Source organism: Hemitrygon akajei, chromosome 21 (genome assembly GCF_048418815.1).
Source record: "Hemitrygon akajei chromosome 21, sHemAka1.3, whole genome shotgun sequence".
In the NCBI taxonomy this organism is placed as follows: Eukaryota; Metazoa; Chordata; class Chondrichthyes; order Myliobatiformes; family Dasyatidae; genus Hemitrygon; species Hemitrygon akajei.
Window position 1 is genome coordinate 19,313,909 of NC_133144.1, and position 13,395 is coordinate 19,327,303.

Genomic DNA, 13,395 nt, shown 5'->3' on the forward strand with positions numbered 1-13,395 from the left:
TGTGAATTACAACCTTAACACTTCAGGTTGACAAATTGAGGACATCTGCCTGCAACGATTCAGACCCAATGTATATGCAACATTGTTCTATGTTCCAGGACCATTTTTCAGTGCTTGTAGATCTGTTCAGCTGTTGTATAAATGTCTATGTCAGCATTGTGGCTGTTTATAAACCCCCGTGGGTTAAAGGACATGAAATCACTTAATGGAGTCATGAGACCATAGATGCTGGAATCTGTAGCAATGAGTGAACTGCTGCAGGGAAACAGCAGGTCAGGCAACATCTGTGAAGGGAAATGGCCAGCTGATGAGAGCTTTCATCTGAACTGAAAGGTAGAAAGGAACTGAGTCTAAAGTAAAGTGAGGGGAAGGCATGTTTCTTTGCCCTTCTGTACCATCTGTCCATTTCCCTCCACAGATGCTGCCCGACCCATTGAGTTTTGAGCGTTCCGTTTGTTGCATAAATCACATAACACAGAAGGTGGCCATTCAGCAGAGTATCTGTGTGTTGGCCCTTTGAAAGAGAATCTACTCAGCCTCACTCCATCGCTTTATTGAGTCCAACAGTGAATGTGTAGTATCCAATGTCCACTTCAAAATTGCTGTTGAACCCCTTCACAACACATGCTACCGGAAAGAGACAAAGCTGGTTGTTTTCTCTGGAGCAGCGGAGGCTGGGGAGAGATCTGATAGAGATTTATAAGATCAGGAGAGGGACAGGTAGACAGACAGCGCCTTTTTTTCTAGGGTTGTAATGACTAATACTAGAGGGCATGCATTTAAAGTGAGAGAGGGTAATTTCAAAGGAGATGTGAGGAGCAGGTCTTTTTTACGTAATGGTGGATGCCTGGGGTAGTGGTAGAGGCAGATAATTAGGGACTTCTAAGAGATAGTTAGATATGCACATGAATGTGAAGAAAATGGAAGGATATGGACATCTTACAGGATTAGTTGATTACTAATGTAATTAGTTTGGCACAACGTTGTGAGCCAGAGGACATTTCTCTTTGCTGTACTGCTCAGTTCTGTGATCTAACATGCTAAATCACTATTACAGACAATTCTTATTGTATCCCAGCTGGTCCTTTACCTGTTGCCTTAAATCCACTACAAGGGTATGTTTGTTGGGCTGTTTCTGTTCTAAAAATTATTGAACCTGTGCTGTCAGCTTGCAAATGGACCCCAGTTATTAGGTTTCCCAGTTGGAGTTTTAGACCTTTTTCTTTTGGAGGCATAATTGGAGTTGCCTGCTTTAGAGAGGTCTTGAGGTGGTCTGGACATAAAAGACACAAAGCATACTTTTTTTTTCCTTTTGGAAATGCATTTATTGTGGTTGTGACTTACTAATTGGTTTCTCTTCATTAGTTTACTTTACCATCTGGGTAACGATGAGGCAGATGGTTGACAATATATGGATGGTGTTATTCTATCTGGCATGTGTGACAATGACAAACTAATTAAGTAATTGCAATGTAGAATTTGACATTGAGTGAGGAAGACAGCAGTTTGCCTGGATGGACGATGAAGTGTTCAAATTTTTGTTGGCAACATTTTAACGGTGTTGGAATCCATGGTCTGATATACCTGCATGGGAGTAGGTGGCATCCGTTGGTCTCGAGAGACCATGGATCTGCGCCTGGAGTTACTAGTCTGATGCCTTGCCCACTAGGCCAGGCGCCAACACTGCATGGGAGTAGGACGGAGAATTTAAGTGACAGGCACCCACAAGACAATCTTGAATTACCCCTTCAGACTGAGGTCACGTGTTCTGCAAGGCAGTCACCCAATCTGTGTTTGTTTCCTCCAAGGTAGAGCTAAGCTCATGATGGATATTGAATGCAGTACATTAGTTTGGAAAATAAGCAAGTGAATTGCTGCCTCACTTGGAAGGACTGTTTGGGTCCCTGGATGGTGGGAAGGGAAGAGGTGGTGGAGTATCTCCTGAGTTTGCCTGGGGAATGTATCATCAGAAGTGGAGCAGTTGACAGGGATAGAAGAGCAGGCCAGGGAATGGCAATGGGAACAGTCCTTGTGAGCATAGGAGGGGAAATTGAGTCTAATAATGGAGTCTTTTTGAAGCTTAAGGAAATATGTGAACAGTAATTTGTTTAATGCAGAGGGTGGAGTGGAGCACCTTACAAACTACCCCATGTGTCCTAAATGTCACTATCTCCACACCTGTAATGGTGTTTACAATTCCTACGTTGACCTCTACTTCAATTCACAAAAAATGGAGTGGTGATTCAGATTTATTTGACACGTGTACATTGAAACATACATTGTCTACATTAACAACCAATGCACCTGAGCAAGTGTCGGCAACACATTCCGGCACCAGCATAGCATGCATACAATGTTCAGCAGAACAACAACAAAATAAAACAACAGCAAGACAAGTCCCTTTTCCAGCCTCCCACCCACTCACTGCCAGACCACCTCTGGGCCCCCCGTCCTTGGCCTTGAACTCTCAGACTTGCAGATATTGGGCCAGCAGCCCCCAGTCCCTGGCCCAGGCTCGCAGACGCTGGGCTTCTGACTGGGGCATGTCATTGTGTCATCCAACATATAAATGCTTTACTTTGTTCTGGCCATCAAGTAATTGTTATACTAAGCAACACAGACAAAATGGTGCAGGACTTCAGCAGGCCGGGTAGTGTCTATGGTAAACAGTTGACATTTTGGGATGAGACCCCTCCCCTGTCTTGAGTGAACTGGGAATCCTCTGTATGTGGTAAAAGGTTCCTCGTAATCTGGATACTCTGAGGCCTACAAGAAATTTTACATTAGTCAGTGATAGCTGTAACTTTTATTGAGAGTTAACTAAAGATAAACTAATGTGTTTTATATCACATGTGGCATGTCAAGGAATGGTGATAACTGTATTCTGTGTATAATGACATTAATGGACACATTGATTTAGAGAAATGATATTTATTTAATTCATTTTGCAGAAGATTACATTGCAATCCCCCCCCCCCCCCCCGTGAATTTATATTATAAGCGTTGACCCTGTGATACTTTGAGAGTACACTGCATGGTGAACACAGTGACATCCTGCTTCAGCACTACCTACTGGTCTCTGCTATGAAGAGAAGAACAAGGAAACAAGGACCGGCAATATCTTCACGTTACACATTTCTCCTCTTCTCAAGCAGCCCTTCAGGATTCAGGATGCCTTGCGTTCTGCTCACTTCTGGAGGTACTGAGGTGGCTGGTGGCACTGCTGTTGAGCCTACAGAATCTTCTGTTGGTGGGACAATAGGTGCTTGATGGGGCTGACAGGAAGCTCCTTATGCCATTTACACTGGCTCCTGGTATATGAGCTCAGAGTTACCACTACCATGCCAAATGTTCCTTCTCCATTTTGGACCATCATGACAAGGTGCCACAGGAGAGGCTGCTTAACAAGCTACAAGAAAGATTCTAGCATAGATAAAATAGTGGCTGACTGGCAGGAGGCAAAGAGTGGGAATGCTCTTCTGGTTCGCCTCCAGTGACTAGTGGTGTTCCACAGGAGTCTATGTTGGGACCAATTCTTTTTATGCAATGTGTTAATGATTTGGATGATGGAACTGATGGTTTTGTTGCAACATTTGCAGATGATACAAAAAATAGGTGGAGAGGTAGGTAGTTTTCATGAAGTAGAGAGGCTACAGAAGGACTTAGATTTGGAGAATGGGCGAAGAAGTAGCAGATGGAATACAGTGTCTGGAAGAGTATGGTCATGCACTTTGGTAGAAGAAATGAAAGGGTTGACTATTTTCTAAATGGAAAGAAAATACAAAAAATTGAGGTGCAAAAGGACTTGGGAGTGCTTGTGCAGGATTCCCTAAAGGTTGATTTGCAGGTCGAATCTGTGGTGAGGAAGGCAAATATGATGTTAGCATTCATTTCAAGAGGACTAGAATATAAAAGCAAGGATGTAATGTTGAAACTTTATAAAGCAGTGGTGAGTTGGAGTATTGTGAATTTTGTGCCCCTTGGAAAAGATGTGGTGAAACTGGAGAGTGTTCAAAGGAGGTTATTGAAAATGATTCCAGGTTTGAACGGCTTGTCATAAGAAGAGCGGTTTGATGGCTCTGGGACTACATTCACTGGAATTCAGAAGAATGAGGGCTGACCTCATTGAAACCTACCAAGTCGTGAAAGGCCTTGATAGAGTGGATGTGGAGAGTCTTAAGATCAGAGGACATAGCCTCAAAATAGAGGAGCATCCTTTTAGAACAGAGATGAGGAGGAATTTCTTTAGCCAGAGAGCGTTGACACAGACGGCTGTGGAGGCCAAGACTTTATGTATATTTAAGGCAGAGGTTGATAGATTTTTGATTGGTCAGTGCATGAAGGGATGCGGGGAGAAAGCAGGAGATTGGGGCTGAGAGGAAAAGTGGATCTAATAGCCGAATTCTGCTCCTCTGTCTATTGGTGAAGCAACAATTCCCACTGGGTAGTGGGGATATTATATTTTCTGAAGGACATTTTGAGCACATCTTTGAAATATTTTCTCTGTTTGATAATTTCTCAATTGGAATAGAGCATCTTCTCAGGGTGTCTGGTGTCAGGTGTATGAACAATGTGAATTGCCCATCGGTACTGACCAAGTGCAATTAGGGCTCAGTGCTGGGGATGTTGATCCGGAAGAGGCTGCTGGCATTGATTGTTTCCATTGTCATTGTCGGTGGTTTCTCTCCGGTGTTTTGAGGTGTCTGGTCTACATAAACCGTAAAGGAAGGCAGGGATCCCCACTGCTCAGAGGGCTGTGAGCTTGTACTGGGGTTGAGCTATTGATTATCAAATACTCTTTTCCTCAAATGATCCAAAGCTTTATTTTATGCTCTGAAGATAATATCACCATAAATGTCAATCTTCACTAAGGGTTGGCTCCTGAGGTGTGTAAAGTAGTGCACAATTTCCATGGTCTTGTCCTTTTTGGTGTTGTACAGTGGGAGCAGGTGTTGGAGGCCATTTGTTTTGCGGTTGTTAAAATGTAAAGCCCTCAAACCTTGTGCTTCAGTGAACAAATTGACAGATTCAAGATTTTTTAAATTGTCATTCTTTAGTGTAAAGTGAACAAGTGTAAAGTTCACGAGTGTAAAGGAGAACAAAATGATTGTTAATCCTGATAAGGCACAGCAAAAAAAACCATATAAATATGAAAGCAACTCTATAGAACACAATTTACAAGTAACTGATGACTGCGGCCTTAAGATTAGTTTATGAAAGGCATACGCTCATTGTATGTACATAAAGTGCTAGGTGCAGGAGTTTCTGAACATAAGGTGACTGGCAGGAAATGAGGAAGTGACAAAATAACTCTTGGCAAGAGGAATTCTTCTAAATAACAAGGGGACATATTGGAAACAGTAGAACAGTGACTGAGTCAGTGTAGGTATGAGGAGTGGAGTGGCAGTGTATGGGAGAGGTGAAGGGTGCTGAGGGGCTGTATAGAGGAGTGGCTGGTGTGAATGTAGTGGAGGTGGGAGGTGCTGCCCAGCCACACAACATGTATGCATACTCAAGCATCAGCTGTGTAGTACAGGTCACTGAAGCTGGGGTGACCTTGATTTTCATGTAGATGACAGGTTGAACTGTCTGCCCTGTGGATTGGCACCACTAGTTAGAGGCAAGGTACAGTTTTGCTGGAAGAAAGTTTTTAGAAAAGTGTTCCAACAGTGATCCGGCACTGCTTGATGCTGGTCTCTACTGCGGATCTGCTGGCTTCCACCTCATCCTGAAGTGGATGTGAGGTGGAGAGGAATTTCTGTAGGTGCCTAAATCTGAGAAACATGCCTCAATTTCACAGTCCCTCTTAACTGCTGGTAGCTTGTATGAGGTTCAAATTAATGTTTATTGTCATAGGCATGAAAATTGGTTCTCTGCAACAATAACAGCATGGTACACTGCAAGCAAATTATACATAATTTACACATCAAAATAAACAATGTTAGTGCAACACTCACAAAATGCTGGAGGAACTCATCAGTTCAGGCAGCATCTATGGAAAAGAGTAAACAGTTGACATTTTGGGTCAAGACCCTTCATCAAGACTGGCCCGAAACATCGACTGTTTACTCTTTCTCATTGATACTGCCTGGCCTGCTCAGTTCCTCCAACATTTTTGAGTGTGGTCCACAAATCCTATCACTTGGGATTTTCTCATTAAGAAGGATATCTTGATGAAGGGTCTCAGCCTGAAATGTCGACTGTTTACTCATTTTGTTGGATGCTGCCTAGCCTGATGAGTTCCTCCAGCATTTTGTGTGTGTTGCTTTGGATATCCAGCATCTGCGGTTTTCCCAGTATAGGAAGGATTTAGAGGCTTTGGATGAGATTGTAGAAGAAGTTTACTAGGATGCTTCCTGAATTAGATGGCATGTAGTAAATAGAGAGGTTGGACAAATTTGGATCTTTTTTATTTGGGCGTGGCAGAGGCTGAGAGGAGACCTGATAGAAGATTGAGAGGTATAGATAGACAGCCAGTATCTTATTTTCCCACAGAGTTGAAATATTTAATACCGGAGGGCATGCATTTAAGATGAGAGGTGTTAAGTTCAAAGGAGGCAGGTGGGGCAAGTTTGCTTTCTATACAGAAATTTGTGAGTGCCTGAAATGCACTGCCTGGGGTGGTGGTGGAGTCGAATACAATTGAGTAATTTAGGAGGTTTTTAGATGGGCACATGAGTGCTCAGGAATGGAGGGATATAGACTAATTTTGTAATGTGTTTAATTACAAGTTTAAATTGTTCAGTAAAACATCATGGTTCAAGTGGCCTGTTACTGTGCTGTACTGTACTGTACTGTTCTTTGTTAACTGTAGATGCAGCATTACCATCAAGGAGGCCCACTGCCCCATCTCAGGGCAATGAAATCAACTTTGCTTTTTGCTGCTCCCATTCTGAAGTTGTGGGTTTCTGTGTGCAGTTCTAAACAGGCTTCTCAGCTTTGGTCATTCCCTTACTGGGAATGAGGAGGTAGAGCAGAGCTGCCTGCTTGCAGTGTAGGTGGAGACGTGTGTATAAATCGGTTTGGAAATGGTACAACGTGAGGGAAGCATGTAGGATTGGGGTTATGGATCTGCTCTAGGAAAGTACAAAGTAAACATATTTGACTTTGAAACATATCTGTACTTGTGTGTGTGTACAACTCTAATGTATCTTTGGCTTATCTTCCAATAAGTTGTAGATGTTAGGTTGCTTTGGAAACAGGAATTTTCAGTAGTCTTGAAATGAGGTAAGATATTTTAAATCAGCTTTGTGGCAGAGATGATTCAGTGGTGTGGTTTGTTGGATGGCAGTTCCTTTTCCAGCGAAAATCAAAGTTCCTTACAGCCTAAGCTGTGTGTGTTGTTATCTGTGGCTCAGTGTCTGAAAATCCGCTCTTGTTGCCTCTCCTGATGTTTCCATGTCTAAACAAATAGAGGTTGTTGTGATTATTATAATGTTTTTGTTGTACCATAATGCAAATAGCTGTTGACCAAATGACTGCTGATGAATTTTACATAGTTTTATCCTGTTTTCCTTTTATAGTGCTAGGGTGAAAGATATGAGTACTTGATTTAATAAAATATGTATTTCGAATGTATCCAAAAGCATAACAAACAGGATTCTGGAGGAACTCAGCTGGTCAGGCAGCATCTGTGAGGGGAAATGGACAGTCAGCATTTCATGTTGAGACCATCATCAGGACTGAATCTCTGTTCTCTTCTGGTCCTGGACTCCTGTTCCACTGGATCAAAGCTTCATCAAGTATGTGTGGCAATGAGGATGCAATGGCTTTCCCATGTCTTAACCATGTTGAGAACTTGAATGTCACCCTCACAGATAGGGCCTGTTCCAAAATGTTACCTGTCCATTGTCCTTCACAGATGCTGCCTGACCCAGTGAGTCTCTCCAGCATTTTGTTTGTTTTTCCAGATTCCAGCGTCTGCAGTCTCTTGTCTCCAGAAATATGAATTTATTTGAGAAATCTGTGCCCATCAAATGCTTTTGCAGCATCAGCATTGCTGCAGCTTATTCGTACAGGATCAAGAAGGTACAGCCTGACCACAGCAACTTGCATTCATTTAGAACACTTTTTAAAGTAGCAAAAATGTTCCAAAGCGTTCCTGTGAAAGAACAGCTATTTGCATTATGGTACAACAAACTTTGACACCAAGGCAGTCAGCCAAAGCTTTGGCGGAAGTGGATTTCAAGGCTCATGTTTAAAGAGCACAGAGCGGGTAAAGGGAGGAAATTTTGGAGCTTGGGCAGTTGGAGCTATGGCTCCCAGTAGGAACAGAAGAAAGATTGTCAATACAAATGGTGTTCAAGTCCGTACGAGACATTGGAGGTGGGGCTGCTGATACAACAGTGATAACTGCTTCTCAGAGATCTGAGGGGGGAAAAAATGACACGAGGTTAATGGCAGTAGAATAATTCTCCAAATGCTTGTTGTGGATGTACTGACTGCCACTTTGGCCACCTCCCAAGTCACTGAAGTGTTGTGTCTGTCTCCAGTCGTTGCTCCTATTGTGATGTGTAACAACTAGTTTCTCCCTACCATACGTTCACCTCCCCCTTTTGTTTTATAGAGTGTGTGTGAAACATTAACAAATTATAAATTTGAACATTGCTAAGTTCAGTTGCTCAATATTATATTGTTTTACATTAACTGAATTGTTGAGAGCTTTAGCCTTTCTGACCAACTCCTGGGCTTTGTCCAGTCATTGTGCACTTATGTTAGTGGAATAATGCCCATGTGTAGCTTACTACTGTTTGGTTCTGTAGTAAAGAAGGTGCCATCTCCTAGCACAAGGAACTGCTGCTTTCACCATCCTTGCTGCTCAGTAGTTCCAAGTATCATTCAGTTTCCAAGTCATTTAGTTTATTAGAAATGAAGGAAGGACAATTAATTTAATTCACATAATTAACTTTAATTAATTTTTGTAAAATGTATCTGAAATGAATTATCTGTCTGTCTTTCAGGCCACCAAACAGTTCCTGGAGGAGATCAACAAGTGGACGACCCAGCATGGCATCTCTCCCCTTTCCTGGAATGCTGCAGTCAAATTCCTCATGGCCAGAAAGTTTGACGTATACCGAGCCATTGAACTCTTCCACTCATACCGGGTAAGCTGGATATGAGTATTTGTGTACTTACAAGGGCCAGTGATATGGATGTGTGTTTTATTGAGCAATACTTGGGAGAAGCATTCAGTAAACTTTGCTTTGTAGATAATGTTCCTAAAATTCACCAGGGTAGTTGTTTGTGCATTAAATATCTAGTGCACTTGTTCAAATGACAACAGCTGATAATGGGTGCAAAAGCCCTTGAACCCCTGACAAATGGGGAAGTGTGAGGGAGTAGGATAAACTCTCTCTAGATCCTGATGAAAAACAAATATTGCAAAGTTAATGCAACTAATCATTTTGTGGTTTCTTCTGTTCATCTTTTCTTAAATTAATAATATTTGAGTGAATGTGACTGTCTTAAATATTGTTATATTTAAATAGGTTATAAACCCAGCAGAACAAACTGCTGATATAATAGTACACCCTGTCCTTGCTCTCCCTTTATCGTACGGCAGTGTCTCAGGGAAGGGCCACAAAAGGTCCAATGTGTCTTTTTGCTTAATCAGTACACCATTGAAATCGTTGCAGATTTGATCTTAAACAGCCTCAGAGAATAACACCAGTATGATTGTGGAGTACATATTAAGTATTTGAGTTTTTATTCACTGTTTGAAGGGATTATTTTAAAATGACTAATTCATTTTTCCCTTTCTTGGGCTAAGTGCGTCTCTCAAATGTTTAGTGGCTCTTGTATACATGTAAGAATAGGCCTTACAGAAGGTTGAATTAATTTCCCACAAGTTACATCATACCTGCATTAGTTCCAGTAAATAACAAACATTTTGTCAAACACAATTTTGAAATTTATAATAATTGTTCATATTTTCAACAGTGGGCAGTTGGATCAGGAAAAGTGCTCGAATTTAGGATTGAGTGGGAGAGAGCACTTTGAAATTATTAATAGGAATGTATAAAGTCAGTGTAGGATTGTGAAAGGGGAATTATTTGAGAAGTTGAAGTTTTGAGATTGTAACTAGTGCATTTGTACTTTCAGAAGGTATTTAATAAGGTGGCCCAGAAAAAAATGATTGAATAAAGTTAGACCATACAGATTATGGGTTTGTTACCAGAGTTGGGGACGGTGACGAGTGGGGTGTTGCAAGGACTGGTGGTGGCGTCCCAGCTTTTCACCAAGTCAATGATTTGGATGAAGAGATCATTGATGCAAATCTGGTTGCCTGTAAAGTGGATGTGGAGATACTTGAGGGGTATGTAGACAGATCAAGTAAGCAGACAGGGATGGGTCAGATGGGACGTGATACGGAAAAGTGTGAGGTCATCCACTTTGGAAGAAAAAAAGTAGAAAGGTGAATTGTTTTTGATTGGTGAAGAATGAAGGGTGTTGGTAGTCTGAGGGACTTGGATGTTCCTACATAGAGATCACTGAAAGTTGATATGGGGGTTGAATAAGCAATATGTAAGGTTTATGGTACATTGGCCTTTATTGTAGGATGATCAGAGTACAAGACTAAAAATTATATAAAGCCCTTGCTTTATTGGAGCTTTCCCTTGCTCCAATTATATAAAGCCCTGGTGATACCGCTTCTGAAATACCATGTACAATCTGGTCTCTCTACTTAAGCAGGGATATAATTGTGAGCAAGGGAAAGTAGTGAAGGTTTATCTGATTGATTCTTGGGATATGTATGAAGAGATATCATATAGAATGAAACTACGCTATCTGGAGTTGAGAAGAATGATAATTGATCTCATTAAAACAGACACAATTAAAAAGCTGTTTAGCAAAGAAAATGTAAGGTTGATGTTACCCCAAGTGGATGTCTAGAAACAGGGATCACAGAATTAAAATAGGGAGTCAGCTATTCAGGATTGAGATAAGAAATTTCTCCAGCCAGATGGTGGGGAGTCTTTGAAATCCTCAATACAAGTGGTCTGTGGCGATCGAAAAAAATTCGAATGTTTATTATTGTCACAGCAACCGATTTGCAATGAGAAGCTTGCTTTGCATACTGTTCATACAGATTAGCTCATTGAGGTAGAACAAGGCAAAACATTAACAATGAAGAATAAAGTGTAACAGCTACTGAGAAAACAAGTAAACAATAAGAAGCAAGATCATAGCAAGGTAAATTGTGATCAAGAGTCCAATTTATTGTACTGGGGAACAGAAAATTGAGGGATATAGAGCAATGTAGGAAGGTGGCACTGAGGTAGAAGATTGGCCATGACATTGAACGGCAGAGCCATCACAAAGGACTGAATCCACCACTGCTGCTTCTATTTGTAAAATTCCTTGGGAGAAGAGGTCCAGATATCTGCTCAGCATTTTATGAAGAGGCGCTTGCTGATATAATCCAAATGCTTGAGCTCTCTTTACCAAGGAGCCAGACTTATTCTTAGTTTCTGTCTCTGGGCAGGTTTTAGATTACACTGCCATTGTCATTTAGCAAAACATATTTCTACCTCTGTCTTCACCAAAATGGTCCCTGTCTCTACTTATCAGCTGAATCCCACTGATGTTTCTTTGTTCTCTCTTGACTATTCTGACATACTACAGGACAGCATTCCTTATTCTGCCCTCTGTAATCTTGAACTTACTGGCACAGCCCTTGTCACTATCGTAGCATAGCAACATCATGACCACCGTCTTCATTTTGCACTAAAGTGATGATCTTTTGTTCTAATTTTTTTTTGCAAGAATTTGTATAATTTATATTTTACTTGTGAATGCTGCCTAACTGACACTAAATGCCGGTGTTGCTACTACAAGTAAGATTTTCATACACCTGTGTGTACTTGCACAAAGATATATTTGACGTCATTCAAAATCTGTTTTTCCCTCTTCTAACTTGGACCATTAATTATCCATGTAAAAAGTGGCCTCTGTTGACTCCTAGTTAAGCAATGCTTAGATTTGTAAAGGACTTCATCCTTATTTTTAGATCTGTGCCTCTGTCTATTAATATTCTCTAATTTCCTCTGGGCCTGCAAAATTCTTAAGATATTTGTGTTCCTCCAGTTCTGGCCTTTCAACCACGTCACATTTGGTCTGGCATCTTTTGATAACTCTGAAATCTTCTCATCAAATTTCTCCATTTCTCTGTCTTCTAAGATAGTCTTTAAAGGTTCTAAAAGTCAGCATGGTAGCGTAGTAGTGCAATATTTCACAGCGCCAACTGTAAGATCAGGGTTCAATTCCTGCCGCTGACTGAAAGTAGTTTGTATGATCTCCCCTTGACTATGTGGGTTTCCTTTAGGTCAAGGGTGTCAGACTCATTTTAGGTCAGGGGCCGGATTGAGCAAAATGCAGCTTCATGCAGGCCGGATCAGTCGGACGTGTGCGAACGCAGCTTTCGTTGCCTCCGTTTTTTCAGCCTGCTCTCATGTGTCTCAGTCTCTGCTATAACTACAAAGTGTTTCACTTTACAAATTCCGTTTCTTATGAAGAAGACTGCCGAATAAACACTAAAAACCCTGAAAACCTGGTACCTGAATAAACTCAGCATTAGCCATATCATACGCCATAGGCGCTTCGATTACTGGGGCCAGCTTTAATAGTAATTAGATATTATCTCGCGGGCCAAAGATAATTCCACCGCGGGCCGGATTTGGCCCATGGGCCTTGAGTTTGACATATATGCTCTAGGTTCTCTGGTTTCCTCCCACACTGCAAAGAGGTACAGTTAGGGTTACCGAGTTATGGGCATGCTATGTTGGCGCCTGGAGCGTGGCAATGCTTGCGAAATCCTCACTGATTGGATGCAAGTAACTCATTTCACTGTATGTTTCAATGTAAACTTGACAAATAAAGCTGATCTTTATCTTTGTGCTTTGATCATCTTTCCTTACAGAATAGGAGAAAGCCATTTGGCCCATTGAGTTGATGCCAGCTCATAGAGAAATCTTGTTCTCCCACTAATCTTCACAGTATCCCATTCCGCTTACAATCCCATCAGCGCTACCACCCATCCACACCAGAGGCAGTATTCAGTGACCAACTACGTACAAATCCACACATCTTCATGAAATAGGAAAAACCAGAGAATCCGTACTATCATGAAGCAGACAAACTCCACACAGATGGCACAATAGTTAAGTATTGAACCCAGGTGCTGGAACCTTGAGCCATGTACTCAACCAACTGTGGCAGCATGCCCCTGGCTTCTGATTATGTACTTTGTGTGGCACTTATGGGGTTTTGTTTGCTATAACTCTGTGAAGCACTAAAAACCTGCGTGTTTTGTGTTAAAGAGCAGCAAAATAGAGTTGCAGTAACTCTAATTTTATACCTGTTAATCTTGATTCTTTTCTAGAACTAGAAGGCACA

At 41.5% G+C, this 13,395-nt stretch overlaps 1 protein-coding gene across 4 annotated transcripts in view; it reads left to right on the top strand.

The window, feature by feature from the left end:
- Positions 1-13,395, top strand: part of ptpn9a (protein tyrosine phosphatase non-receptor type 9a) — a 247,289-nt gene that overhangs the window by 89,029 nt on the left and 144,865 nt on the right. For all 4 annotated transcript variants that reach the window (XM_073024937.1, XM_073024936.1, XM_073024938.1 and 1 more), the window contains exon 2: positions 8,961-9,104. In XM_073024937.1, the coding sequence (XP_072881038.1) occupies positions 8,961-9,104 (144 nt within the window). The remainder of the gene's footprint in view (positions 1-8,960; positions 9,105-13,395) is intronic.